This window comes from Fusarium verticillioides, chromosome 4 (genome assembly GCF_000149555.1).
Source record: "Fusarium verticillioides 7600 chromosome 4, whole genome shotgun sequence".
Taxonomy (NCBI): domain Eukaryota; kingdom Fungi; phylum Ascomycota; class Sordariomycetes; order Hypocreales; family Nectriaceae; genus Fusarium; species Fusarium verticillioides.
The window spans coordinates 3,234,692-3,262,194 of record NC_031678.1 but is presented as its reverse complement, the minus strand read 5'-3'; the positions used below and the strand labels follow the sequence as shown (position 1 = coordinate 3,262,194).

General features: G+C 48.1%; 12 protein-coding genes and 1 non-coding gene across 14 annotated transcripts; 4 read left to right on the top strand and 9 right to left on the bottom strand.

The window, feature by feature from the left end:
* Positions 1 to 333: 333 nt before the first annotated feature.
* Positions 334 to 449, top strand: FVEG_17111. Its single transcript, XR_001989317.1, has one exon. It is a non-coding gene; the product is annotated as a 5S ribosomal RNA (ribosomal RNA).
* A 1,356-nt stretch (positions 450 to 1,805) lies between these two features.
* Positions 1,806 to 2,882, bottom strand: FVEG_11828 (hypothetical protein; the record flags this gene model as incomplete). Its single annotated transcript, XM_018901148.1, has 1 exon — positions 1,806 to 2,882. The coding sequence occupies one exon, from the start codon at positions 2,880 to 2,882 to the stop codon at positions 1,806 to 1,808; it is 1,077 nt and encodes a 358-aa protein (XP_018759577.1).
* A 1,295-nt stretch (positions 2,883 to 4,177) lies between these two features.
* On the bottom strand, positions 4,178 to 5,179 carry FVEG_17112 (3-octaprenyl-4-hydroxybenzoate carboxy-lyase UbiX). Its single transcript, XM_018906378.1, has 2 exons — positions 4,373 to 5,179; positions 4,178 to 4,320 (listed from the first exon to the last, which is right to left on the bottom strand). The coding sequence occupies exon 1, from the start codon at positions 5,046 to 5,048 to the stop codon at positions 4,458 to 4,460; it is 591 nt and encodes a 196-aa protein (XP_018759578.1). The 5' UTR covers positions 5,049 to 5,179; the 3' UTR covers positions 4,178 to 4,320; positions 4,373 to 4,457.
* Positions 5,180 to 5,584: 405 nt separating this feature from the next.
* On the top strand, positions 5,585 to 7,313 carry FVEG_11829 (hypothetical protein). Its single transcript, XM_018901149.1, has 3 exons — positions 5,585 to 6,469; positions 6,520 to 6,634; positions 6,687 to 7,313. Exons 1-3 carry the CDS (start codon positions 5,613 to 5,615, stop codon positions 7,224 to 7,226), a joined length of 1,512 nt encoding a protein of 503 aa, XP_018759579.1. The 5' UTR covers positions 5,585 to 5,612; the 3' UTR covers positions 7,227 to 7,313.
* On the bottom strand, positions 7,272 to 10,011 carry FVEG_11830 (hypothetical protein). 2 transcript variants are annotated; one of them, XM_018901151.1, is made up of 5 exons: positions 9,819 to 10,011; positions 8,727 to 9,688; positions 8,447 to 8,675; positions 7,568 to 8,386; positions 7,272 to 7,513 (listed from the first exon to the last, which is right to left on the bottom strand). In XM_018901151.1, the coding sequence occupies exons 2-5, from the start codon at positions 9,514 to 9,516 to the stop codon at positions 7,402 to 7,404; spliced, it is 1,950 nt and encodes a 649-aa protein (XP_018759581.1). In that variant the 5' UTR covers positions 9,517 to 9,688; positions 9,819 to 10,011; the 3' UTR covers positions 7,272 to 7,401. The 2 variants fall into 2 exon arrangements, with proteins under 2 accessions (XP_018759581.1, XP_018759580.1); XM_018901150.1 differs by having other exon boundaries at positions 8,727 to 10,011.
* Positions 10,012 to 11,053: 1,042 nt separating this feature from the next.
* On the top strand, positions 11,054 to 12,388 carry FVEG_11831 (hypothetical protein). Its single transcript, XM_018901152.1, has 2 exons — positions 11,054 to 11,878; positions 11,942 to 12,388. The coding sequence occupies exons 1-2, from the start codon at positions 11,224 to 11,226 to the stop codon at positions 12,277 to 12,279; spliced, it is 993 nt and encodes a 330-aa protein (XP_018759582.1). The 5' UTR covers positions 11,054 to 11,223; the 3' UTR covers positions 12,280 to 12,388.
* A 201-nt stretch (positions 12,389 to 12,589) lies between these two features.
* FVEG_11832 (hypothetical protein) lies at positions 12,590 to 12,910 on the bottom strand (the record flags this gene model as incomplete). Its single annotated transcript, XM_018901153.1, has 1 exon — positions 12,590 to 12,910. One exon carries the CDS (start codon positions 12,908 to 12,910, stop codon positions 12,590 to 12,592), a length of 321 nt encoding a protein of 106 aa, XP_018759583.1.
* A 319-nt stretch (positions 12,911 to 13,229) lies between these two features.
* Positions 13,230 to 15,725, bottom strand: FVEG_11833 (hypothetical protein). Its single transcript, XM_018901154.1, has one exon. The coding sequence runs from the start codon at positions 15,696 to 15,698 to the stop codon at positions 13,383 to 13,385; it is 2,316 nt and encodes a 771-aa protein (XP_018759584.1). The 5' UTR covers positions 15,699 to 15,725; the 3' UTR covers positions 13,230 to 13,382.
* A 1,923-nt stretch (positions 15,726 to 17,648) lies between these two features.
* On the bottom strand, positions 17,649 to 18,398 carry FVEG_11834 (hypothetical protein; the record flags this gene model as incomplete). The annotated part of the gene is made up of 1 exon (XM_018901155.1): positions 17,649 to 18,398. The coding sequence occupies one exon, from the start codon at positions 18,396 to 18,398 to the stop codon at positions 17,649 to 17,651; it is 750 nt and encodes a 249-aa protein (XP_018759585.1).
* A 1,092-nt stretch (positions 18,399 to 19,490) lies between these two features.
* FVEG_11835 (hypothetical protein) lies at positions 19,491 to 20,884 on the bottom strand (the record flags this gene model as incomplete). The annotated part of the gene is made up of 2 exons (XM_018901156.1): positions 19,491 to 19,723; positions 19,771 to 20,884. 2 exons carry the CDS (start codon positions 20,882 to 20,884, stop codon positions 19,491 to 19,493), a joined length of 1,347 nt encoding a protein of 448 aa, XP_018759586.1.
* An 846-nt stretch (positions 20,885 to 21,730) lies between these two features.
* On the bottom strand, positions 21,731 to 23,534 carry FVEG_11836 (hypothetical protein; the record flags this gene model as incomplete). Its single annotated transcript, XM_018901157.1, has 5 exons — positions 21,731 to 22,399; positions 22,463 to 22,618; positions 22,671 to 22,736; positions 22,786 to 22,877; positions 22,925 to 23,534. The coding sequence occupies 5 exons, from the start codon at positions 23,532 to 23,534 to the stop codon at positions 21,731 to 21,733; spliced, it is 1,593 nt and encodes a 530-aa protein (XP_018759587.1).
* Positions 23,535 to 25,584: 2,050 nt separating this feature from the next.
* FVEG_17113 (hypothetical protein) lies at positions 25,585 to 25,812 on the bottom strand (the record flags this gene model as incomplete). The annotated part of the gene is made up of 1 exon (XM_018906379.1): positions 25,585 to 25,812. One exon carries the CDS (start codon positions 25,810 to 25,812, stop codon positions 25,585 to 25,587), a length of 228 nt encoding a protein of 75 aa, XP_018759588.1.
* A 1,035-nt stretch (positions 25,813 to 26,847) lies between these two features.
* Positions 26,848 to 27,081, top strand: FVEG_17114 (hypothetical protein; the record flags this gene model as incomplete). The annotated part of the gene is made up of 1 exon (XM_018906380.1): positions 26,848 to 27,081. The coding sequence occupies one exon, from the start codon at positions 26,848 to 26,850 to the stop codon at positions 27,079 to 27,081; it is 234 nt and encodes a 77-aa protein (XP_018759589.1).
* Positions 27,082 to 27,503: the final 422 nt, after the last annotated feature.

The window sequence follows — 27,503 nt, the reverse complement described above, 5'->3', positions numbered from 1 at the left end:
GATCCAAAGGCTGAAGCCACAGCTCTTGGAGGGTTCAGGCGGTGAAAAAGCTGAGGAAGCCAGCGATAACTTTTATAGAACTAGATTTAGAAACATGGGGTCGACTTGATCTACTACATGTTCCTTCTTGTAACAAAAGGCTCGCGAGCAGTCATGACCGAGTCGAACGTGCTTGCGCGCTACCGCTTGACTAGACAATGTGGGCTGGCAGCTTCAGAGGAGCTCAGCCAAATCTCGCTTCTTTTGGCTCCCAGGTCGCAGGCAAGTCAACGACTTTATCCTTGGCCTGTAGCCCAAGGGTATGAACCAGAAAAACAAAACTCTGTATCACATACGACCATACCTACCAGAGAACTCGGGATCCCGTCCGCTCTCCCATAGATAAGCTGGTAAGGGGCGGATTAGTAGTTGGGTCGGTGACGACCAGCGAATCCCCGCTGTTGTATGTTTTTGCCTGTTGGATATAGCTTTGCTCTTTTTGCCCTTCCACCATTGTTGTCGCAGACGTGGTTGGTAGAAAGATGAATGATCGCTGCATGGGCAGACCGCAGTCGCGCGCGGGGACATGTCCAGGCGTGTGGCGCATGCATCTCAAGCAAGTCGATGCTGCCAGACAAGCGAGGTAGAGAAATTTTGCTTCCAGTTATGAATAAGGGGGGGCAACCAGTGAGGTGGACGAACAAGAGTCGAAGGCTGGCATCACTGTCGGCGATGGACCTCTTGGCCTAGGCTTGGTTAATGGTGAAGCCAGCGACACGAACTGTCCGAGCAGGTGTTGACCAAGAATCCCGCGATCCAAGCGTTGTTGAGAGAATGTAGCTTTGGGGCACTAGAACCTGAGCACTTGATCACTACCGAGATGTCCGGTCTTCGGTAGTGATGGATTCTGACAGGGCGCGATGTTCGCCGCAGGATGATTTGTAGGTGTGAACAAGGAAACGGGTAGCAGTGGACCAACAGGAGCCAAATAGGTAAGGAGTATGGATATGGTTCAGAAAGTGGGTAGCTGCGATTCTTGTAATTGAGGAGCGACTATGTACAAAACATTCACGGGTATCTATACAAAATGGCTTCTATAACAAAAAGACAAGATGTAACGCTTATAGCGAACATCAAGGTTGGGCGGCCACGGACGGCGTCGTTTGTAGAATGCTCGTAGGGACCGCTTGGCAAGATCGTGTTGCCCATGGCGAGGCCGTGGAAACCTTCGTTTGCGATCGTCGTGTCGGACCAGAGAATATGTGTTGCGACGAAGTTGTTTGTCGCTGTTATTAGGGACGAAGACTCATAGACGTAGGCAAATGTCTGTTTGGGCATCGAGTTTGGCGAGGACGTGGGGAAGTGCGTGTTTGGGTTGCGATCGTCGACGTGTGAAGAATGGTCCCATTACTGAGAAAATTAGTCAGAATATGCCACAACATATTGTGGTGCAAAGGCAAGACATACATTGCGAGGGGCGTGTCTGATGCAAACAAGCCCTCCAGACCGGTCGCGTCATTGCCAGTATCACAACGGAGTAGCATAGGTCCATTCAGTGAAGCCAAGCCCTGCCATGGCGCCCGGCGGTTTCGCGCTCGGAGGCAGAACTATCCAAAGCAAAGAGGATGCTTTCATCGTGCTCACAAGAGCGACGGCGGTGACTGAAGTTTCGTCGGCAAACCCATCTTCGGCCAACGCCACGCAGGCAGTGAATGGGTATGCTGGCATGAGTTTGGGCGGCAACGGCGCCATGTACGCACCATCGGGAGATGAATGCTGAGTATGGTTTGTTTGTTTATTGACCGACAGTCAATGACCCGAGTGGTTCAACTTGTAAGACGTGAAACGATATCGTCGTACACATCACTTCGAACTCTATCGAGAAATGACTGCGCTACTCCATTTTCGTCTCTGTGCTCCTGGATGGAATCCACCTTGGCATCCAGATCCTCTAGATCATCTCGTAGCTCGACCAGACGCGTATCGTAGCCTTCCAGGACATCAGCGCTGTGTTTGTCCTGGTCCTGGAGCTGTTCAACATCACGCTGCAGAGAGCTAAAGTCCTCGCGAAAGATCGTGACTTGCTGTCGGAGCTGATTGAGATCTGTTCTGAGGCTGCTGTTCTCTTGTCTCAAAGCGGAGAGTTCCTGCTGAACGAGTCGGTCCTTTTCACTTCGCGCCTTGAGCTCGGCCCAGATTTGTGCGAGTTCGTCTCGTGCTTCGTCCGGACTACTAATACGGCGGCGCTTTCTCTCATTTATTGGGGGAGCTGGCGGTGGAGATCCAGTTTCGTCATAGGCCGGCGGCGCGTCGTCTTGCGGTGAGAGATCGATGACCTTGATATCGGTGCTTGCAGGAGGGTGCTGGTCGTCGAGAGGTGTCAAACGACCCTGTTTCACGGAATCGCTGATGGACTGGAGCTCGGCTTTGGAAAACTTCGTCGCGTCGACGTAAATACTGAATGAGGTTGCGGCAGAGAGCATACGAACAGCATCCAAGACCTTCCCTGACTGTGTTCGGCTAGGGGCTAACGGTTCTTTGGCGGCGGAAGGAACCAAGAGTCGAATGTTGTTGTTTGTTTGCAACTTCAGGCACGCAACGGGACACTTGAACTTCTCTTGCACCGCTTCCGGTGCCGTCGAAGCAAAAGCGAAATCGAACGAGGCGATGGAAGAGGGATCGATGGAGATCGCGACAGATGAAATGCCCTCGACTCCTTTCAAGTTCATCGGAAAGCGCAGCTCGACAGTTGCGCACAGGCCGCTCAGGTGAACTCGCAGCATGATGCTGTCGATCTTTGGATCGGGCTTCGAGAAGCAGTGGGTTGCGCCATCGTGTTCCCACTCAACAACGGCGGGCGTAGTCTCATCGACGTCAAGACATGGCGAGGTGGAAGACGACATTCCTGGAATCCATCAGTGTCACAGCGAGCATCAGACGTACCTTTACGCCGTCAACGACGAGACACAAGCAGAGATAACCAACTCCGTCAACAGGCAACCTGTGGTCTCCAGCAATGCTGCAAGACCGTGCTTGAGCTCCAGCAACGCTGCGAGTCCAAGCCAGATCCCTTCTACAGTCCCCGGTTGTTCCAACGAAGGGCGCACCGCGCACGTTCGATGGGTACAAGTCGGAATTTTATAACGGTCTGCAGTGACGGTTCACCGTGTCTCTAAACGTGCTTATCGTTGGGGCGCGAGGAGGGTCGGGCGAGGAGCTAAATCTCGAACAGCGAGCCCACTTGAACTCCAGCACGCTGCAAGAACAAGTTGGAGCGCTTCTCTTGATAGATGGTTGTGCCTTCGGTCGGGTGAGGATGGCGATGATGTTGCCTTTGGCCAGAACGTGAATGCGAATGGCGTTGGAGAAATTGTGGGGATGTCACATGACCGTGGAAGCAGTAATGGTTCAAGCTCGTTTCGATGGTCAGAGGGAAGGAAAAGTAAAGAAAACTTAGATTGAGGAAAGATTATCTCAAGAGGTGGATATTTTGATCACAGTTCAAAAGAAGAAGAACAGCGAAAAAGGCAGCAGCAGAATGTTCAAAGCTGTCACTATCTACCTAAGTACCTAGGTAGAGTGAGGAAGCAGGCAAGCTCAGTGATTCAAAGGTGTGGTCGGTGCGCTCGGCTGTTCAGTTGTTCCGTTAGCGCCTCATCACAGTACAGGACACAGTGCCCTCTATCGTGTAAACCGTGCTACAATTGCTGAGTTACCCTGCAGGATCTGGATGAAGACTCTGGATCTGTTAATCTTATAAGAACCTAGAATAAATAGTCTTTATTCCAGCTGTATTTATTTATATATTTTTGCTTACTTTGAACTCTCTTTGCCTACAACTTTCAAAAGTCTACCAAGCGATATAACAAAATATCCATTCCATCATAGATAAGTAGACTACCAAGTAAAACACAAAAGCATATTTAGAGACGAGACCACAGTTATCACAAGTCAAACATGGACGAACACCACTACAGCAAAAAGAAAGGAATATGTCTTACTATGTCAAATTTGGTGTCTATGTCCTGCGATCTCTTGTTTAATACCGATATATTTAACTTGTGTACGGAGTAGACCGACTTTCCAATGCTGCAAAGGATAACGCGAGATGGGGTTGAACGCGTAAAGTGGGTTGACGCGCACATCTTTACAAAGGGCTAATCATGCTGCAGCAATTCTAGTGCTTTTCAATTTCCCATGTGTTCTAGGTTCCCTGCCGGAATAAGCTCACTGCCACAAATCTCAACTGCAAATAACACTTCTAGCCCACAACTTCCCATGTGTTCATTCGGCGGTAACAATGCCTGTCTCTTTCTTCCAACAAATCACTTGCGCTTGTCACTGAGGTTTACCATTAGCGTTTACCAAAACTCATATTTCCCCAAATCTATACCTGTGTACCAAATTGCCTGTTCCGTGCGCCCCGAGCCATGGATCTATTTGCAAAAGAAAGTCGCGAAAACTCACAAAGCCGGCACTTAAGATTTCCCATTCGTCATCCCCTCCCACCTCTCAAAGTTCCCAGCTTCCAAGCCAAACAAGTCTAACAACCGACCGACCATTTGATTCAATATGTCATCCACCGAGCTAGGCCTCGTATAGAATCCAACAACAGGAGGTGCAATAATCGCACCAGCTCTTGTGACCTCCATCATATTCCGCAAGTGTATCTCACTCAGCGGCGTTTCTCTCAACGATAACACTAACCGCCTTCGTTCTTTGAGGCAGACATCTGCAGCGCGAGTGATAAGATCATCGCAAATGCCGGCGTTGATGGCTGCTAGCGTTTTTACCGAGCAGGGGACAACGATCATGCCATCGACATGACATGACCCGCTTGCAATTGGTGCGGCTAAGTCATTTGGGTTGTAGACGTGATCTGCTAGTGCTCTCACTGAAGCTGGCGTGTAGTCTGTTTCGTATTTGATGGTCTCGGCTGCCCATTTGCTAATGATGAGATGAGTTTCAACATTCAGTCTTCGAAGTGTTGAGAGAACGTGAATGCCAATGGCAGCTCCTGTCGCGCCAGTAAGGGCTACGATGATCTTCTTTCTTGGTGCCTCTCCCATATTAATCTCTGAAAGAACTGAGTTGTAATGTAAAAGTGGAAAGAGAAGTTGGCGCGTAATCGATAGAGTAAAGACTGCTCCTAGTTTCTAAAAGCGACATAGTAGTTATGGTGCTCATATGTAACCGATAGGACATGCCGCTCTTCTTAAACGAAGCCCATGTCATGCCAGACCCGTCAGTTTGGTAGCATTGAGGCTCAGTTCGGGGACCCTCGGTGCCTTCGGAGCCCACATTTCCCGGATATTGCGGCTCGGCAGATGTGGACTCGGTGGACTCGGGGCCTCGGACTACCATGCCCTTGGGGAGCAAAAAAAACACGAGACCTAAGTTTGGGGTGATAAAATAAACTCTACAAAAGGTAAACAAAGCTTATCCTAAATTCATACAAGTTACCTAAATCTTTTTATCAGTTAGGCTTAAGGTCCTGAGTTTTATTTCCCCCCTAGCATGCGTCATACGATAAACGGAGTAAATAGTATGAGATCGAAGAGATATAAGAATTGTAGAAGCCCTGTAGTTGTATCGTCGAAACCTTCCAAGAATCACTAAGACTCAACGTCATCATGGCTTCTAAATCTCTTCCTCACATGGATTTCCGCAGTTACGTTGAGGCTCTGGAAGCCGACGGCGACCTTGTCTCAATCACTGAAGAATGCGACCCTCATCTTGAAGTTGGTGCAATTATTAGAAAGGTTGTTGAGACTAATGACAAAGCTCCCTTGTTCAACAAGCTCAAGGGACAAGATGAGAATGGCCTTTGGAGAATACTGGGTGCACCTAACTCCCTCCGGTCCGACCCCGAGCAGCGCTACGGAAGACTTGCTAGGCATCTCGGACTTCCTAAAGACTCGTCTATGAAGGCTATATTGGACAAGATGATCGCTGCGAAAACAACACCTCCTATCCCGCCTACTGTTGTTGAGACTGGCCCCTGCAAGGAGCATATCTTGACACCGGACCAGTTCGACCTTACCAAGCTTCCCGCACCGCTACTTCATCAATCAGACGGCGGCAAATACGTCCAAACTTACGGAATGTTCATTGTTCGATCCCCAGATGGCAAATGGGCAAACTGGTCTATTGCTCGTGCGATGGTCTATGACCGGAACCACCTTGCCGGATTGGTGATCAAGCCGCAACACCTTTACCAGATCCACGAGATGTGGAAGAAAGAAGGTCGCGACATGCCTTATGCCTTGGCCTTTGGAGTCCCTCCTGCTGCCATCATGGCATCGAGCATGCCACTCCCTGACGGATTATCTGAGGCCGAGTACATTGGTTCCCTCGTCGGATCGTCCCTTGACGTTGTCAAATGCGAGACGAATGGGCTCTATGTACCCGCTAACTCGGAAATAGTCTTTGAAGGAACATGCTCCATCACGGAGAGAGTACCCGAGGGGCCCTTTGGAGAGATGCATGGGTAAGTCTACGATACTGTCTATTTTCTTCTAGCGCTGATAGCCACCCTAGCTACGTGTTTCCTGGTGACGCACACCAATGGCCAAAGTATACGGTGGATCTAATCACGCACCGTAAAGATGCGATTCTGCCCGTCTCCAATTGTGGAAGGCTGACCGACGAGACTGTAAGTACTAAGTTAGCTTATTTTACTTGAAAATAGAGACTAACTTAAGTAGCATACAATGATAGGTCCTCTTGCCGCCGCCGAGATCGGCTTTCTTCTCAAGTCGAAAGGTTTTCCTATCAAGGAAGCCTTCTCACCTTTCGAGTCTCAAGTTACATGGGTTGCGTTGCAAGTCGACACTCAGAAGCTACGTGAGATGAAGGCAACGTCTGAGAAGTTTTGCCGAGAGATCGGAGACATCATCTTCAATCACAAGGTCGGCTATACGATCCATCGCTTGGTAATCGTCGGTGATGACATCAACGTGTACGATTTCAAGGATGTGATCTGGGCTTTCTGTACTCGTTGCCGCCCCGGAATGGACGAGTACTTCTTTGAAGACGTTGCCGGTTTTCCTCTCATTCCCTACATGTCGCATGGCAATGGAGCGCCTAATCGTGGTGGTAAGGTTGTTTCCGACAGCTTGTTGCCAGTCGAATATACAACCGGGAAAAACTGGGAAGCAGCGGACTTTGAGAACTCGTTTCCGGAGGAGATCAAAGACAGGGTTTGTAGCCGATGGCAAGCCTTGGGTTTCAACAGCCCGAAATAATTTGGGCCATCCTAGCATAGAATTACAGAGATAAACAGAAATTTTACAGGTGTTATCATAAAATAGTATTTTATTAGAATATTCATGATAAGTTTCGTGTATCTTTAGGATTACAATATTTATGATAATTTTAGTACATCTTTAGGGTGTCGAAATTCGCTGGACAGATAGGGGCCTAGAGACTAGAATCGTGTGGCACCTGGTCCGACATGATGAAATTGTATGATTCAAGGGGAGAGAATGCGTCAAAGTCAAAGTCTCGAAGCCAATCATCCAAGTTAACCATGCTGCAGCGAAATAGGTCAGTATGACTGAACAGTGGGGAGGGCTGTAGCACGAACCTTGGTTCCTGAGTGTTACCAAAGTGTTCTGGTAGAATAGCTATGTTTTCCGAAGAAACTGCTATTGGATGATGCTCTTGTGATGAATTCTCACTTTGGCATCTGGTCTCCTCCACTGAAGATCGTTGTAGAGCTTGAATCGCCCTGAGAGCTTTCTTGTGCGCCGCAGAGAACTGCCCAACATCGTCGCTGCGCTCAGTCAGCGTTTTTACTAGCTCAGCTAGTATTTCCTGGGAATCTTGATATTGAGCGTTAGACCCTTGCTGGGTAAAACTCAACAAGAGAGCTGATGCAAGACCATTGTGAACGAAGGCCCATGAACGGGTTGCAAGATTCGAGATTGAGCGTAGCTTGATGAAAGCACGGACGCTTCGCTTCAAAGCACCTTGAAATCGGTTCAATATCATAGAGCATTCTTCTTCACTGAACCTTCCTTTGTTCTGTGAGGATAATACAGGGCGGCAGAGGGTAGAGAGAAGAAAGTAGCGGTGGACGATCAGGCTATAGTGTTCTTGTAGCTCTTGGATCGAGTTAGATCGCTGCAGATCCTGCAGGTGAGGAGCTAGAGAAGACTCGTAAAGGTCGAAGTCATGAAAGAGCCGGCTATAGTCCCTGACTGGTTCTGTCTGAGGGAGTCTTGGAAGATGTCTGAAGCTCAGGTGGCATAGCCAGTTCATAGCCTGTCGGTAGTCAAGACACTGGCTAGTTGGATCTAGCGATACCAGAGCTGAGAGGTCTGAATCCAGGTCCATTTCATGGGATGCTGGGGGTCTGTCAAACGCTAATGAGAGAAGTGCGTCTTGCCAAACAATTGCGAGTCTACGTATAAGGAATACGTTAGTACTACCAAAACAAAGAGCATCTTGCTGGGTAATCCACCTTAACTGCTGCGCTTCTGCAGGCGAGAGACGGAGAGCACAGTGGTTAATAGGCTGATGGAGACCAACTGATAGCGCAACTCGAACCGTGGTGCCACCTAGGATCCAAGCTGCACGAGGATTCATGTTATTTTGCAAAACATGACCAAGAATGAGCAATGCTTGGATCAGTCTCTTGGAAGGATTCCATAACAGATCAAAGGACCCTAAATACTTGAGAGCGGATTGCACTAAGGCGATCAGTTATACTTAAATGGCCAAAAGAGGAGACTGATGCTTACAATTTTGACTGGACTTGGATAGTCGTGTAGTAATGGGTAAATCCGAGAACTGAGCCCCAGCCGCCATTATAGCATGGAGAAGACAAAGGCTGTGGTTGTCCATCCGATGTACTTGCACTTCGTGATTCAGGAGAGAACATATGAGCTTCTCGATCTCGGCGAGATCGTCCACGATGAACTGAAAAGAGTGAACTCGATCCCGATAGAAGCCAAACAGAGAAATCATGTCTTGGTCAACAGCAAGGGTTGTTTCTAAGCGTCCTGCAGGGGTGCCACGTCCACCATCGGAAGCACCATCCATACCGAGAAGAGGCAGGATTCCTGTTTCAAATGCGGTGCGACGCTCGTTGTTGGCATGAGGCTGGGTAGTATCGGGTCGTGCTACTGAGATAATGGAGTTGTTACCTAGCAAGGACGGACTCGCGTTAGATACACTGCCATCGCGACTGACAGGGCGCCTAGATTGTGCTGCATTTTTGGTACGATGACTTGAGTCCGTCGTAGCTTGTAGTTCTGGTTGGTGAGGTTGTGGAGTTGGGCTTGATGACGCCCGAGGTTGGTCGTAGAAGCAGAGGTCCGAGTGACCGCGCCTGATGCATGTTTGACAGGGCTGCTGATGATTACAGCGCACCTTTCTCTCCCGACATGGTAAGCATGCTTTTCTGATACGCGCAAGTTGCCTCACGCGCAGTATGCTCTTCAGATCTGGCGGCTGATTTGCTGCAGCCTCCGTTCTCGGCGCGTTCGGGTATCTCGGAATATTCGGAGTTCGTTGCGGAGAGTCGCTCATCGCAAAATGACTTATTTGAGAGCAATTGAATATATGGAAAATCTATTCTGCTATACTCAGGGTCGCTCTTCATCGACTCGAGAGCCCGCAACGGATGCTTGAAGCAAGATTTGCTTCATTTCGTAGTTTGAGATGTCCATCGCGCTAGTCCTATAACCTCAGGCAACAAACTCTGCCGCCCAATCATTCTGTCAGTGGCTCTCATCAACAACCGAAGCATCACAAAATCATAGGGCTTCAAGCAAGAAGATCAGGCTAAAGGTACACGCTGGGCAATAAGGAAACTGTATATGTATTCTCACCACTACATCTTCTGGCTTCCTCGCTGCTGTTTTGTCCAGGGATACGAGACCAAGACTCAGGTTAACGGATATCGGCTCTAGGGTGCTAGACTCTTCTGATCTTGTGAGCCTGGTGTCAAAAATAACTGACTAGCTTAGAAGCGTAAGTTATAACAAGCTTGTCCAAGTCTTTTTGTCGTTTGATTCCCCCTTAGTCGGGTATAAGTGGGCACTTGAGAGATCCCAAGATTCATTCATGCGAGGCACGAGGCGGATCCTAATAAAAGCACGTTCTGGAGGAAGATTCCCTACAACAATGCCGTGATGCCGCAATTGCGCCGTTGCATCGGAAGTCCAGCGCCGAAAGTGGGGCCGTCTTACTCCCTCGTAACGTTCCTAGACAAGTAAGGGCCGACAACTTCTACTCAAAGTGCGCCATTTCACCAACGGCTACGGCACAGCCTAGAAACTCTGAAGCTAGACCCTTTCTGCTCTGTTTCTCGCGAAACTCAAGCCACGTCATCTGGCCAAAACACATGCAGGGTTCAACATGCATGCAATAATCTAGGGGTAGCCCAGATGACCCAATTATGTTGGACTTGGCTTTGAGAGAAGCTCAGAGCCAAGACTTATAGGCTATCCTAGCTGCCTGTACTAAACTAGATGAAGTCCAAAGATTGGTCGAAGCGTACTGATGGCTGAGTCGATAGGCATTGAACTTGAGCCCATTCCCAATTGTGAAGTTCCCGAAGAAGCAGACAAAGTCGAGAATGTCAGTATACGAGAGTCAGAGTTGGGGTGTTGTTTGCTCATGTCAGATTCTGTGCCCAGATAACATCCCTCATTTACATGCTGCCGTGTTATCCCCCAAATGCATGTGTAAATCCCTTCTGATACAAACTCAAAAACGCCCCGGCCTAAAACTAACCCCTGATCGGCTTGTCAATCCCGAACAAGACCCTTTCTCACGAGATGTGAAGTATCCAGGCACAGACCCCCCTTCTCACTGTTATTTACGTATAAACATCAAGGCGCCAAATTAATTCTCGCATCTTGCCGAGGAACCGCAGCCGCGTAATCTGCCCACGGAAACACGGCTTGCCCAAGTGGAGCAACCTGTCCTGCTCCGCCTCAGCTACCCCGGACCGAATCTTACGAGTTGACCACTGACGAGACTAGCTTGCGCTTCTAGGCCCGTGACTAGAAGAATCTCGGCAATTTTCGTATGGAGGCGTCTACGATAGAACCAATCCCAGGGTGTTGAATATTTGCTGCTTTGCCTCGCTTGAGAAGCGCTGGCCTTCTCGTATTGGCCTTCTTTGCTGCCTACTCCGTTCTTCGGTTTGAGCCGCGTGGGCAACTTTCCTTTTTAGTAGGCGATTTTGCGTCAGGGAGGCACAAATGATGCGAGGATAAATACAGAATCATGGCCTCTTCTTCTCCGCAGTTTGACAATTCATTTCTTCTGTACACTTTTTGCCTAATTAATTGCTTTCGTTTGTATTCTCCACTCGCTATAATGTCTGATTCAGCTCATCATGCCCATCGGTTATTTGTACCCAAGATCCAGATCATCGAAAACAACCCTCTTTCACATCTTCTACCATACGGCTCCTTAATACTTGCTATCAGCATCATCTGCATTGTTCTCCTTACCAACTGCCTCGAGCGATGGATCCTACCAGCTGTTTACAAAGACATCTGCCAAACATTCGAACGAACCAAGGATGAGAGGCGACGGCGGTCTTTTGTCTACTTCCACGTCGGTAGCATCATTCTTTTCTGCGTTCTTTGCAGTGGATGCTATCCAATCATGTACTTCCTCATCGGCGACGCCAGCTTCTCTACACCGTTTACCAAAGGCAGCGCTGTCACGATCGGAGACAGCCTGCTTGTTCTATCCGAAGTCTACAGTTCATATTACATCTTCGAAATATGCTTTCGCACCAAGTTCGCGAGCCCTCTCAGCATTGCGCACCATACTGGACTGCTTGTCATCACACAGACAGCATTGAGTCTTTTTGCCGACCACGACAAGCATCACGAAGCTACACTGGAGTTCTACATGTGCATGGTCTGGGGTTAGTCAACCAAGCCACTGCAATCTTGCGAATCAGAATATGCTGACAACGTCTTTTCTTCAGGTACATTCGATGTCATCGTCGAGCTCCCCATCTTCCTTATGATGATAGTTTGGAGAATCAAGCGACACAACACTCTGCTATTGTCCCGTATGGCCTATACATGCTGTGTCTGGCAGGTTACAGGAGCTATAACTGAGGTCGCCGTTACGATTTATCTTCTCAACCGGTCGTGGCATCGCTGGGGTCTCGAGTGGCGTATCATTACCCCCTTGGTGTTCTCCCTGTGGATCACGACCCAACTCTACGGAGCGTCTCGACTATATCAGATGGGACGTGGTGAGCGACAAAAGCTGAAGGCCAAGGACGAGTTGGCTTTGACTCAAGAGGAAAGCGTATAACTGGACTTAAAACAACTTTCTTTTTACATAGATTTGGATTTCACAGTCACATAGCATTGCTAGCCGAATATATATACCCAGTATTCACATTACTATATGCTATCCAAGGCATCATGACGCATTGTCTCCTTCAAAATCCAGGCGATGACTTCTTCTCCAATGCCCTAGCCACCAGACCACTAATATTCTCTGTAGCTTTACTATCCACAAACTCAAGCACATCCACAATCTCTTCCCCAGTCTCATTCATGGTCATCAGAAACATATATTCTCCTCGCTTCGTCCATTCTTCATCATCATCACTGTCCCTCTAATGCCTGTGGAAGTTGGTCTCGAAGCTCGCCCATACGAGGACCTGTTGTAGTGACGGATTGTGCCACATCTGCTTGAAGATGACAGTGAAGGAAGACATGACCTCTCCGACGCGTCTGAAGCGAGCAACAAAACCGTTATGATCCATAGAACCAGGAAGGTTAGCCGAGGTTGGCGCAAATCGGTGACTATACTCGTCGCTGAGGATGCGGGACAGGGCCTCCGTGTCTAGCGTTCTGAAAACATCGATGTACGTTTTTACGGTCGCAGTCAGAGCCGATATGTCCGGTACGCGCATAGGCTCGTTTGTGGAAGACATAGTGACGGAAGTGATGAGGGTCAGCAGAGTAATGAGTCCATGTACAGTGAAGAGGATGTCTGAAGAACGTATATGTAGTCAATTGGCTATACTCTTGCAACCACTCAGCGCAGGCCACCGTACGGAATTTCCATCGGATGACCATATATATCGACAGGGCACCACCGGACTTAGGACTTTCGAATAGCCGGTGATCCTGGCAAAACCCCCGTCTCGGCCGAATCAGTTCCAGAGCGGTTGAATACCTATGAAGGAATGGCCTACGTATAAGTTAGGAACTCTTATCTAAGGGATGAAAGGACTTAGATAAATTTAGTATATCCTATTCGGCCCTTAGACCAGTTTATTGTAGCACCCTGATAAAATGTTGGAAGGTTCCTGAGGATGTCCGTTACGGAGCGCCAAGATTAGAAGGCCACCGCTCGGCCGAATCACCGCCACTGCGACCGAAGCTGCAACGCTGCCTATGTAACTAGATTATAGTTAAAGTAATAACTCTCTTGTCACAAAGATACGGCCCTGAAACAGGAGGAGGTACTTCACCTTGTCCCTCTTTGTAGTACTTGAGAGATTCTGTGAACCCAATTCTCGTCAAGTAGTACTTCTCGTCCAAAGTACAGATCAAGCAAGCTCCAGGGCGCGACCCTTCTTCTCCTTCACATTCCCTCTCCGAAAGCATGACGACTTGAACATCAATGGGCTCTGTAATAGGCTCTTGAGTCGCCTGGTCCACGTCTAGCCAAACTAGATCAGACGTTTCTCCGCCATCGAGGAGGAGAAACGCGCATCTCTCTTTCAGAGGATCAACAGTGTAGCCACCGGAAGCACCAGTCTGCTGATGGTTACTGAAATCATGCCCGCAGTTTGGGAATAATTTCCCGTGGCCGACCTTGGCTTTCATCTGAAGATACCCGTTATCGTATCGACCGAATGGAGTGCCATCTGGGCTTTGGCCCTCCATTGCCACAGGCTCTGCAACGACTTTCTCGCCCAGAGCCCCTACTATGCTGAAATGACCATAGTCAATTGCTGAGTCTTGACTGGCCCATGACCAAGATGGCGCGCGATACTTGGACGCCTTCTTTCCTGGCCCGCCACGCTTCCAGCAGAGACTCTTGACGAGCTCATCGTCGTCTTCGCACCAATGGCCGGCCATGTAGCCACACGGGTGAATGTTGTCAAGGGCTTTGGCTACACCACTAATGGCGAGTAGTTTGTCGTCGATGTATGTTAAGGAGCGATGCGAGTAGTCTCCCCCAATAAGGTGAACATACCAGTAGCGCAGCATCTGTTTGAGTTCTTTCTTCTTCGCTTCCTCATTCTCCGCAGATTTAATGCGATGCGCTACCTTTGCGATGTTCATGTTACGGCCCATCCAAAGAAGTTCGTCTTCGCTTTCGTGGATCCCGTGGTAACACTCCCAGTAGAGTTGGTCTTCAGCGTAGTGGATGATCCGGGGGGATAGGATTCGCTCTTGCATGGTCCATCCTCGGTCACGGAGTGCGCAGTGGCTTAGAAGATCACCCATATCTCGCAGATTGGTAGCCGAGCGATCGATCTTTGCCTCTTGATCTGGGAACAGATAGATTGAGCTCTCTTCATCAGATGAGAGCTTGCTGCAGATTTTCATGCTGTCCCTGTCATTGAAAATGGAAGAAGACTTCTCGTTGTGTAAACCTGCTTTGGCGTCTTGGCTGGAGTCAGCGGAGATAGTTACGAGGGCGTTTTGGTAAATGGGAGCCATTTTGACGGCTTCCCTTGCCCAATCATCTTTGTCATCTTGAATAATGCAGAGACTGTCGATCCAAACACATTTTAGGCCAAGATTTCTGACTACATGGACGGTGTCGGACAGCGTCTTGGGAAGCTCAACAATATCGAACTCTGCCAGGCGCGTGCCAAGGTTCTTGGTGGTGGTTTGCCAGATAGCATCCAAGCCACCCCATTTGTAGCTCAAGGCGGCATAAGATGAATATCCAAGTGAGCCCGGGACTATCTTGAGCTTGGTTCCACGGTCCGTATCGATGATCTCAACAAGTCTCGCGGCGCGCTCTTCTTCGACAAGTGTGTCACCTCGTGTGAGGCTCCTTTGCTGGTATAAGAACTGGATGTCCTCGCATAATTGCAGCCTTCTCATCTCTTTTTCCTGCAGCGACAAATCAGGTCCTTCTGACAGAAAAGGTGATTCCGACCGTTCGTTGTTGCCATGCATCTTCGCCAGGCACTCCTGAAGATCGTTGTCAATGATGTGTGTACAACCTTCAAAGCAATCTTTGCTTAGAAGGCACTCCTTTAGCCACTCCAAAGCATGTACAGTTGAAGTCAGACAGGAAGTGCTTTCTGGTATCAGTCGAGCGGTTTTGGCACCTGATCGCTGAGCAGGATCCCCATGAAGTGTCCTCATTGTAAGCCAGGGAATGCTTTGTTTGCGCTCGCCAGGAGCTCCCGAGTCGACGTCCGAAACCACTATAGTCAAGCCGTGTTTCGGGTGGTTATGTTGTCCATAAAAGGCTCGAGCCTGCTGAGTAGCGAGAAGCTTCTGGTTCGATTCGGAAAGAGAGAATTTTGAGCTTTCTGAGCCCAGATGTCTCATTGCGTGACGACAAGGTATGCTTCTCAAGTTGAGTGGTAAAAGAGGCTTCAAGCAACTCAGTGCATGCCGGCACAGCTGGCATGTTCTCACAGACTTGTAGAGCTCGAGTAGATTCTTGTGTAGTGCGAAGCCCTGTTTGGAGACAAGTTCTTCAATATTTATCCTGGCACAGGTATCGCATAGAGACTGTTCCATGTTGGAAGAACTGGTGTAGAATTGCTGACGCTACGATTGATCTGGCGAATCGCAATCGTATAGGAATATTTTGAGAGGAAAACTGGTCAAAGTGTTTTCGAATGGTCATCTACGGCCTGTTTACTAATCATGGGGCGAGTTGCAAGCCGTAGGGCTCAGACTATCAGTCCTCCCCTTGTGCGATAGGTTGCACAAGTTCCGCCCGTGAACAGGCCAGCATGAGCGAAAAAAAGTCTAAAAGCCCCTACCCCTCCTTGAAGCCCTAAACTGGAAAAGGAAAGATCGTCATCGTGAACGGTGTAAGGCTGACACCAACACTAAGCAAGCTCCAGGCACAAGAAATAACCTATACGCGACAGCCAAGCATATACGCTGTTTGACTTAGAGACAGTATATAGGGTCGGTTATAGAGTTTGAGTAGATTAGAGCGATCTGTATTCCTATTTGCTGTTTTGAGTCCTATGTATTTCCGATCCGTTCACGAGAACAATTTCTCACGACATGGGTGGAGTCTTCTTGCTTCGCATAAGAGCATGGTGATGTATCCTGCAGTATTTAACGATGCAGCCTAGGTAGGACTCTATCGTGTGTAGCCATAAGACCTCTCAGAACCGGGCTGCAGACATTATTCTAAGTTACAAGTCAGCGATATGCGCGAACGAGACAGCCACAAATGCCAGCGTCATCGATCCATAAGAACAAACAATAGTTTTTGCTTTAGGGTCTAGATGGCCAATCGGTTTGGTTCTGTTACCCGCCATTGTAAGAATATCATGAACTTGGCGTGCTCGGATCCACAAAGCCTCCGAGGCCGATACCAGAGAAATGCCAACCGAATGAATTGGACAATGGAGACCATTAGCGAAGTACTTTCAAGGGGAAAACAGAAAGACAAAGGCAAAGGCAAAGAAAAGGACACCCCATTGACAGCAGACGACAAAACGCGCGTTACGCCAGCTGACGTATTAGCTTCACTTGGCAATGCTATGAGTGCTGAATTAGAGGAGCTCGCATTTTCTTACCTAGGCTTGCATTAAATGAGCTGGGAGTGGTTGAGATGTGTTTGGATGGCATGCGATCCCAATCTTTGCAAAATCCACGGATCAGACTTCGCTTTGTCGGAATGGGAGCTGCCTTTCATGGTCGGATATATCCTGAGTGAAGCTGAAAGGGACTACAAAGGCTCAATGAGTATGTGGGCAATGGCTGCGGGGATACTTGAGGAGACGCACCGTGGGCAAGTCCTCAGCAAAGCATCTCGTCTGATGTATGTGCTTTCTGGGCGTGACTATAGCATTCCAAAGGGTGCGGCCGAGTTACTTCGATCATTTGAAGAGTCTTATGATGGCGGCTCGGATGATGACGGTCCACAGGAGGCGGCAGCGAATTCAGAGAGTTAGATACCTTGATTCTGTAGATAGTTTCTGCTGTAGAATCCTTCTATCCATAGTCTATAGGAATGTGAAAGAGTTAGTGCGCTCTCCACAGGTTATGCTGCAAGCCACCAGCCCCGACTCGCACGATGATCATGAATCAATTAAATCTGGATATGCGATAATACTGTAAAGCTAGCTGTAGCCTTGATGCTAGTGAGTATAGTATTGATGACAAGAGCTCGTTGATGTAGAAAATGTAGTAGTTATTTCCTTAGTCCGCTAGGTTGCCATTGGAAAGCTGTATCGTTGCCAGCCATGCCCGAGACGTAATCATCAGAGATAATAAGTATTCTACATGGGATCACTAAACAACCATCCGGAACTTCAGAAGATCCTGCTTCTGAATGCTATCAAACTTCGACTCCAACTCAGCGACATCCCATTTACAAGAAAGCCATCGTCCGTTCAATGCACACTGCCGCTTTAGCGTCCCTTCAGCTTTTAGCAACCACACAGAAAACGCCCCAACGAGATATGGGCTATCGGTCAAGACTGGCAATCGTAAGTTTTTGACTTAAATCAATATTGGGGATAGCTCATGGTGCTGAATGTCCTTCGATGCTGCCCTTGAGAACTCGCTCTGCATTCCACCTGGGTGCACACTGGCAACGAAAATGCCCTTGTCGGCGTACTGGGCATGTAGCATCTCGACCATACGAACTTGGGCAAGCTTGCTGGTACAATAGTGAGATGTTGTGCCGAATCCGATGAGACTTTGCGCTGAGATGGAACTGATGACGATAAAACTACCTTTGCTCTCAAGAAGGAAGGGGAAAAGGTGGTGTGCGGCAAGCCATGTGCCTAAACAGTGGGTGGAAAAGGCTTTTTGCACGTCCTCAAAGTCCTCTTCGAGAACTGTAGCCTTTGAAAGAGGACCCGAGAACCCACAGTTGACGAATACGGCGTCTAGTCTCCCATTGAATTGGCTCTTGACAGTCGAAGCAATATTGGCTACGCTCTCATTGGAAGTGATGTCGCACACCACAGAGGCAACCTTGATCGACGCATTAATATCACTTACCTCCGTGGTCATTGTCTCCAACGTATTTTGCGATCGCGCAGCGAGGACCATGCCTGAGGCACTGGCTTGAGCGAAAGACCTTGCCAGCCCGGAACCCGCAGCTCCTCCAGCGCCGATTATGCATACAACAAAGCCATCTGATAATTTTGTCTTCTTCGGGTCGATGGCGTCATATGGCTTGTCGTGTTTCGTCTCCACAAAGTCTCTAACTTGCTGGGCATTTCTCAGGCTAGGAGTAGACATGGCTTCGTACCTAGGGAAAAGAACTCGTTGTTGAAGGAAGATTTTACTTAGGTTGTAGGGAATAGTGAATAAAAGACGGCTTTTGGATTGTATCTCTTTAAGTCTCTTGGTGGCCGAACTCGTTGATATACCCCCATGTTCCCGGATTTTGCTATTAATCCCGGAGTTGCTCAATCGGGCTCGTTAGCCCTGCTCTGTATGTCAGACGAGACGTGGGCGATCAACATGTGGCTTGAAGCTGGGGGCACGGATTTATCTTATCTCCGCATTATCTGTAGAGGCCGCGGGAAGCAAAAAAATATTAGACTTAAATATAAGATGCCTATTAAGATAAACTTGGCAAAAGGTATCCTTAACTTAATAGAGATATCCTAATTCTAATAAGAATATCTTGAATTTATACTAAGTGACTTTTGTCATTTAGGACTAAGGTCCTAAGTTTTCCTTCCTCTTGAGGGGGAAGTGGAATCCAGGCTACTCAAGTAGGTTCACTAATATCCTCAAACACCAGTTCCTCATATATTGCTGACAGAATTTCAAGAAAGGCCGTAACTTGAATTTGCATACCATCATCAAGCAGAGAATCTTATCCTCCGAAGGCCTTAAGAAATATACTTTCAGATACCGTCGTTGATTCGCTTCTGTTTGAACGTCTCCATTTAGCCATCCTACATCATGTTCTTCTCACTATTGATAGCACCTTAGACCTTTGTGATCTGCTTAGGTCATTGCCTGTAATCTATCGTTACTATCTTCAGCATCCCAGGTTCTGGCTTCATCTCCGACTGAAATGCAAATTGGGGCTTCGTATTGTTGACGCTTATTTTGTGCAACTGTCTAACGCCGCCGATTTTCGACCCAGTCTCACAAAGACAAACGTTCTTCAGTTCCTTAGCACTTAATATTTGCAGCGTAGAGAATACTATGCAGCAAAATCAGTCCCCTAGAAAAGAGATAGATGATTCCTGCTGTCACCTTTCACCTAAAGATCGTTAAGCCACTTGTATGCTTGTTTACTACTTGGGTCCAGACGCACCACAACTCGCTGACTTCCCCGACTGATAGGGGCGTCGTCTTCACTGTAGTTCCGTATTAGAAGAAGCTAAGCATATGAATTCTTCGCTCCCTGGTCTCCATCTTCGAAACGGTTTTCATCTCTGCCCGCTTCAGGGCAAGGAACCAGTCGATATACTCTTCACCAAGAACACTATTCGCCCAGGCTCTGTCATCTTCCAGCTCATTCAGTGCAGCCTCAAGAGAAGTCGGTAGAAGCTTGGTTAATCCCATCTTCTCTCTTTCTTCATCGGAATACATCAATGTAAATCCTAGACTAGTTAGCAAACATCAGCTGTTTAGGCTTCGGTAGACTTACCAGCCGCATTTCCAATTGTAAGCGGCTTGGAGTCGAGCGCAGCACCAATGATTCCCGCGACCATGGCATATGAGTTGGATGTAGCGTCATTGACACGGATTTCCCAGTGGTTCTTGGCGACTCTTCTAACAGGCATGTCACGATTATTATCACCCCAGCCCACAAGACCGCCAGTGCACATTCTCCCGATATTGACTCTCTCATAGGAATCAACCTGGCACATTCCCAATGCCATGAGTGCAGGGATATGACTCAACATGCCTGCCATGGCGTCATCCGGGTTCCAGTCTTTATTTTCTTCCGTCGGGGTTGCCGAGATGTGAATGTGCTGTCCGCTCTTCTGGCCCTGTTCTCCGTCATATGGAGTCGGATAGAAAGTGGCAAGAATCCCATACTTGTGTGCAACATTCTGGATTAGCTCTTTGGCGTAGTAATAAGTGTCCACGGCTTCAATGGGAGGAAGAGGAGGGAGGGCAACTTCATAGGCCGATGTACCGTACTCTTTGATCACCTGCTCAACTTCAACCCCTGCTTCGCTAAAAGCAACAATTATTTCGTTTAGTATAGGCCAGACTTTAGATCGCAGGGTACCGAAAGTACCAGCCACTCCCGGCTTTGCAGACTGAGCGGTTTCTAGAGTTCCTGGAACGAGAAGACAGAATTCCAATTCAATGCCAACAAGGAACGTCAAACCGTGAGAGTCTTCAGCCTTTTTTACGATGCCTTTCAAGAGAAGTCGGGCATCGGTATCCTGAAAGTCCACAGTACCAACGCAACGAGCTGCGTTGCTGATTCCAGATGCATCATGCTTCATAGTTCGGATTGAGGAAACATCGGGGTGTATCATTCCCTTCCCGTTGAAAAAGGCGAATAATTGAGAGATGAATTCAGCGGTTGTAGGTACGAGTGTATCCAAAGGTGCACATTCAAGATGACCGCCAGATTTGACGAGGTTCTTAAATCGTGAAGCAGGGAGCAATCTGGTTCTTGGAATCCCACAAATATCGACCCATTGCAATATAACGACTTGAACTGAGGGATTTTGATCGAAGAACTCCTCGACTGATGCTGTAGCAGGCTCTGCGTGCAGCTCTTCATGCGTACCGGTTGACATGGTGAGGAAACGGCCCAAGTGAGATCCAAAGTTAGCTCGCAAATATGAGACCCTGTTTCATTTTGGTTTTCGTGATTCCGAGCTGGCTGCACACTTTATATGCTTATCTTGACCTGACATTGGGATCGAAAGAGGTGGCGATGAAGTAGGCCACCATTCTGGAAGCTGACCTGCGACCTTCCTGTCTTGGACAATGGGCTGAATCAGCCGGTGACATCTCGTGCCTTGTCGAGTAAGCCCTAGGCATCCTTCATGCCGTCAGACAGAATGATCGTATTAGATTATCTTGGAGCTCTGAGGTCTCAGGAAGTCCTTTTTGGCTGTTGAAACACTCTCCAGGAAGCAAAATGCTCTCGTATCTTGGGGAAGAAAGACCGAAGAAACTCATCAAACCTCCCGTGAAGATGACGGCCGCCCTTTGCCCCAGGACATTTTATCTCGGGATTGGGACCATACTTCTTGCTTCCATTAGACGTCATAAGATGTATCAAGACTGGCGTCTTGGAATTCCGTAATCTGACGTTTCCTAAATGAGTGATGCAAGTAGTTGCAAGCGCATAATCCTTGCCGATATGGAAGTGCATAAGTAGCAGGTTGTATGGAGGAAATTACCAACAATCATGCTTCGCCCTGTCGGTGATAATAAAATTAGAAATTATGTAGAAAGAAGAATAAAATGGGGTCATTTCGAAATTATTATCGCATGGGCAATGCTGGTCACGATCACGATCCCAAGTCTCCCAAGCTCCCAAAGCACTTAGTTGCCATCATGGCTGATCGTACCATGTATTATCTCCAGCTCCAGCACACCCAACACTGTCAATCTTCCTCACTCCATTGGAACACTCACTCGACCGGACCATCATCCGTTGGCTCCTGTCGGCCTTGGTCTCTCTGCGACAGATCAGAAGCACCAGCCAACTCGGAGCCGATAACATATCTTGTCTTACGGAAGATGCTCTGCAGCACAGTCTCGTGATCCTCCTTCCACTTCTTGTAGTTGGCCCAACCGACCTGCAACTGAAGAGAGTAGTCGGCGCTCTTGACCTTGCTCTTGTAGGTCGGGTCATACTCATCCGGGTTATTGGGGTTGACACCCTCGTCGAATGGTACACCTCCCATGACGTTTCGGAAGTAGATCATCACATCGCTGAAGGTATTGCCTTCCTTGGGCTGCGGTGGAAGAGGCTTCATGTTTAGTGGCGGTACCATTCCGTAGGTTTGCTTCACTCCATCCTTGACCTTTCCATTGTACATGGGATGCGAGGTTGACGTTGAGTGGCAAGAGGCACATGCCGAGATGAAATTGTCGGCGGGGCCATTCATACGGCCATTCCATCCCCATGAGGGTCTCGTGCCACCCTCTCGCTTTCGAATATCCTCTGCTTTCTTATGGATATAGCACTCTCGCGGCTTAGCCACGCGGCCCTCAGCCTTGGTCTCATCATAGACCTGGTTCGTTAACCAATGATCATTACCCCACTGGAGGCCAACGAGGGTGAGTCTATCCCAGGGCTTAAGAGTTTCATAACGAGGTTAGCATAAGAAAATTTACCTTGGTTGTTGGGGGTTACTCACGCCTTTTCCAGGTTGGTCTTTGTTATACATGAAAGTGCCAAAGACCCATCCAATCGGTGATCGCTTGTCGACGACAGCAAAGTCGACTTGGATCAGACGAAGCGGCGATGCGAAGTCATTACGCTCCTTTCCATTGCTCGTTGACTTGGAAATGACCTATGATGCTGTTAGAAGTCATGATTGCGGCGCCATACTCAGCACAACTCACTGCATGCATTGTTGGGGCGCCATCTTGAATGGGCATCTGCTCGGGTGTTGAGTTGTTCAATAAGATCTGGCTAATGTCAGTTATAATGCTCTGCCGGCGCCAAGTCATGCCCTACTTTGAAAACACAGGTTCCGACCGGAAACTCCTTGTTCTGAGAGAAATCAGGGTTATCGGGATCCTTCCACATATCGCCAAAGACAGTGGCACCTTGAGGAATGTTAGACCAAGACGGGCTACAGCATGATGAGACGTACCGGTAGCGTTATAGAATCCAATGGCCCAATTTTGTAGGGTAACATTTTGTGTCTTAGCAAACTCTCCGGCGGGTGTCGCTCTCTCGAATGTGAAGCCATTAATGGGCTCACGCTCAGTACACATTGAGTTTGGGTCCCGATAATGCATCCAAGGTGCATGGTACCAGTCTCGGATCTTGTTCTCATTGAGTCGGAACCCTTTGTCGACATTGCCATCAAAACAATACTCTCTGATGGCCTCAGCAAACTTTTCCGGTTCCTTTTCGTAGTCGTACTTGAACCACGGCGCATTCTCACCCTCAAAGTCACCGGGCAGTCCGGGGGCAGGGATCAATGGGGAGGGAGCATTGGGGAGTGAATCATCCTTCTGTGCCTTGAGGCGAGCCTTGAGAATGTCCGATGTAGGATAGTCGTTGCGGATCTGCCAAGGGCTGAAGCCAACGGGAGTTGGGTGGATGGAGGAGGTATGGAACTGCACTTGTGCTTCAGTAGCCTGCAGTCTTTCACTTTCTGTCTGAATCAGTGACCCAGCAAGGCCGGTTCCTCCAAGCGCAGCGCCGCCAGCCAAGAGTTGGCGTCCAGTGATGCCCGCGAAAAGTCGAAAGGCCATGTTTCTGGTGAAGAAAAGAGGAGAGAATGAAGGAACAGATAATCAGAGGCAGAACACACTCACTTATGCGGAGATGGTTCTTAAGTGCCCAACCCCAACAGTGGCGGCTTTGATACAGACCTGTCCAGACTCCAGCCGCTGGGACAAGCTAAGACCAAGCTGGCGAGAGCGGAGCTGAACATCCTGCTATCACTCCCAATAGCAGTATTAATTAGCGATATCTCAGTGGCTCGGCCCGTCCCCATGGATTAAATGCCGTTCTGGGCCCAGGAACTATCCCTTGTGGCGGGAACGTGGCTCGTTGAGCTTGGATAAATCACTGCCGTTTGTGTCTAGGGAGGTTTCAGGGATCTTATAGCGCTGGATCCGATTGGCGGTACAAGTGCAGCTGAATTGCTATCACATTTTTAGTGAGTCCAAGATGACTTTAGGCGAAGTATCATTGGCCAGAAGCCGAGAGCATGCGAACTACTTCCAATAGACATATCAATAGTTCAGTGGCCTTGTTACACCAGAGTTTCTTTCCACATCGATGGATACGTATGTCTAATTTGAATGCATACTAAGATCTTACAGAAATATGTGAATATTTTTTTGTACTTATGAACAAAGTCGCGTACTTCAAAAACGTATTTGTAAATCGATTCCTTCCAAATCTTCCATTGTCACTGTCATCAGGTTCCGCCATTTTCCACGCAATGTACCTATATCGATGAGGCAGCGGGCGGCAAGATACACATTCAATCTCTCCAGGTAAAATCGCATCTATACGGCAGACACTTGCTCGGAGAGCTTTCAGGGACAGAACAAAAAAAAGACAGGCCCATGGGATTGTTAGCAATTCATTGTTCTTTGCTCAGCCGCGTATCACTTCACCAGTGCCAGAGGTGAATCAGGCAAAGGACTTTTGTTCCTGTTCGGAGGTCAATGATGGAGCTGTCACGGATGAAATATCAGCTTTCGAATCGAGGTGAATATGCTGAGGAGGTAAACTCGGCCTCTTCACGTATTGTTAACCAGATAAAAAATCCCCTGGCCTCGCGCCTTTCTTGGTAGCGTCATTAGTCCCATCGGTAACAATTTTGTCCCAAGTGCTCTCTCAGTTCGCCACCATGAATCCCACTCCTCAGTTTCCGCTTATGTCGCGGTTCCAAAGTCGGCCTGTGAAGCCAAGCCGGATAACCTTCCTAGCCTCTTGATCAAGACCCTCATATCCATGAGTGTGGAAAATGTATTCGCTGCCGGTGCCAGGGTTGTGATGGCTGTACGAGGAATACCTACTGCATCAGCAGCCTCCAGTGCTACGATTGCTATTGCAACTGCCCCGTCTATGTCGGAGGCTCGAGATGAGGTGGTTTATTTTATCTCTATTGCATCCTTGTTGATGCAAGCTACCTCCAATCCGCGTATGCGATACTTTTTTATGTGGGCTTCGATCTTTTCCTTCTTGGAAAGCTCTGGTATGCTCATTGGTGTATTCCCATGCAGCGTTCACGGTGAAGCGAATGAGAGACTTAGCAGGTTGCTCAACAGGTCAGGGAGAATCAAAGAAAGCTTTACCAAACATACCCATTAGCTCCGCTGGACTGAACGTGACTTTTTATATGATGCCGAGCCCATAACCCGTAAAAACTTTTTCACATTTCTTGTTATGTTCAACATTACGTTTGGTGTTTAATCGAACGAAGGGGAAAAGTATATTACAAGCACTAGGAACCTTCTACGTCAAGATGTCACCCTCAGGTTCAGCTGAGACAGGATATATTCATTGTGTATCCTCTACTGTAAACCTTAAGGCCGCGATTATTACATACTGGGGGTTCCCAGTGTCCGTCGCCTGATATTGCATCACATGTAATAGATCAATTCAGGCAATTTGTTACTATGCTCTTTATATAATTTCTCAATTTTTATAACTCTATCCTACTCCACCTAAACCTCTTCATCGCAAACCATGCCAAGGATAAATACTAATCTAAAACATGCGAGGCATTCAAGAAGAGCAAGCCTGGAGGAAATGAAGCATCCCAAGTCGGCTATGAATAGTCACTTAGGCAGGGCAGTTCATGTTGCAGCTAGAGCACTGCATGGTGCTCCAGTTAGAAATCTCGTTCTTGCATCCACTGCAGCCGGTACACTCGCATCGAGTGCTATGGGGGCACTGAATAGGCTGGGGACCAAACTCAGCAGGGATGAAGGAAGGGGAGTAGCTGTGAGTAGTCTCGGCGGGTGAAGAGGGAGCCGAAGACTCAGCGGTGAAAACAACGGAAGGATACATTCTGAAGGTAGCTTTTTAGTGGTTGCTGCGTTTGTGTGAGAAGATGATCGTAGCTGTGATGCTGCTGATGTTTTGTTGTGAATTTGTAGTGGAAGTTGCAATGATGCGAGTAGTGATTCTTCCCATGTTGCAGGGCAGATGCATGGCATATATAAACTCTGAAAAAGATCCAAACACTTGTGTTCAAACAAACAAGGCTCATTTGTCGAGATCGTTCGAATTACTTGTTCACGGTGACGCTCGGCCAATCCTTCACCGACACAGTGGCTGCTGTTGACCAAATTCATTGTCTTCTGCGCACAATAAGACATGTTCTGTCTTCAGTTCAGACTTTGAACTGCTTTTAGTATCTTCCTTGCTTTGTTTTTGCAGTTGTCTACACTGTGAACAATACGGCCTGCGCATTGAATGATGGTTCTTTGGACTGATTAATCAGACGAACACCCCTGAACAGTGAGTGACTTACAAGATGAACTCTATGATCTTTGCGATGATGCAATTCCATTTAGCACGAAACCATGCTAAGTATCATGCGTCATACATGAGATTCTGTTGGCTTCACATTTGAAGTCGTTCGCTCGATGCATGCATTCTGCTGTGCGACTCTTGGCGCTCAGACACTCCTGAAATCTCCTCCAAGGCTTCAAGGAGGATTAAAAATAAACTAGTTATGGTTATTATGATACGCATGTCATATTTTCACAGCTTGGGTAGACTGTGATTCCGTGGATATCGCTAAGAGCACCACGTACATACACAGGCGACAGTAACTTATACCTAGCATCGCAACTCTACTACTGAAGTGTAGCTGAAGCACTAAAACCGAGTCTTTCGTAACATCTTGAATGCCATTCCGTTGCCCGCTGTGAATCGTCTTTCTCTTTGTGTATTAAAGCGAGGCATTATTTCGACGAACCTGATAAATCTCACACTCGCATTACCTCAAACTCTAGTGCCACCTAACTTAAGATAACAAACCTTTCACTTTACCAATAGTTCCACAAGAACAATAGCCATTCTTCTACCACATTCAACATGGATCCTTCAACGACTTTCACGATAGTCTCTTCAATCCCATCGTCTCCTCAGGATGGTGCAGCCGAAATGCCCTCTCCAATCTCAGCCAACGTTGGTGTCCAGCCAAGTCAGTGCCCTCACAGCGAGATATGCCAATGTGCGGAATGCCCTGGCTGCAAGAACTTGATTTATGTCTGGAGGACTGAGCAGTGTGCTGCATGCTACATGGACCACCCTGCCATTGTTCAATAAGGGATGGGTTTCGACTCATGTGTCCGACAATGGAAACATCTACTGCATGAGATATTGTTGCAAACACATGTCATTTACAATGATTATAAGATAGTAATTACACGACTAGTATGCGGGTTTCCTCTTTTAGATGACCAAATGAATTGAGATGGGTCTCTGTGGATATGAGCCCACGCGTCTTGAACCACTGACTCTTTAGGTCCGTAAGGCTCTGCCAAATTGTGCAGCAGTCCTTGGGTTCTTCTCGAGATCGCAGGTGTAATATCAACTTACCTCCCGATGAGGTATAGAACTCCGTAGGCTCTAGAGTATCTAGATCTATATTCCGTGATGTTAATGGCCTGTGTCTTATGTCAATTCTTCTGTCGAGGAGGTTAGGTCTATCTGGGCGATCCACAACAGTCCAGAAAAGTATGTGGCAG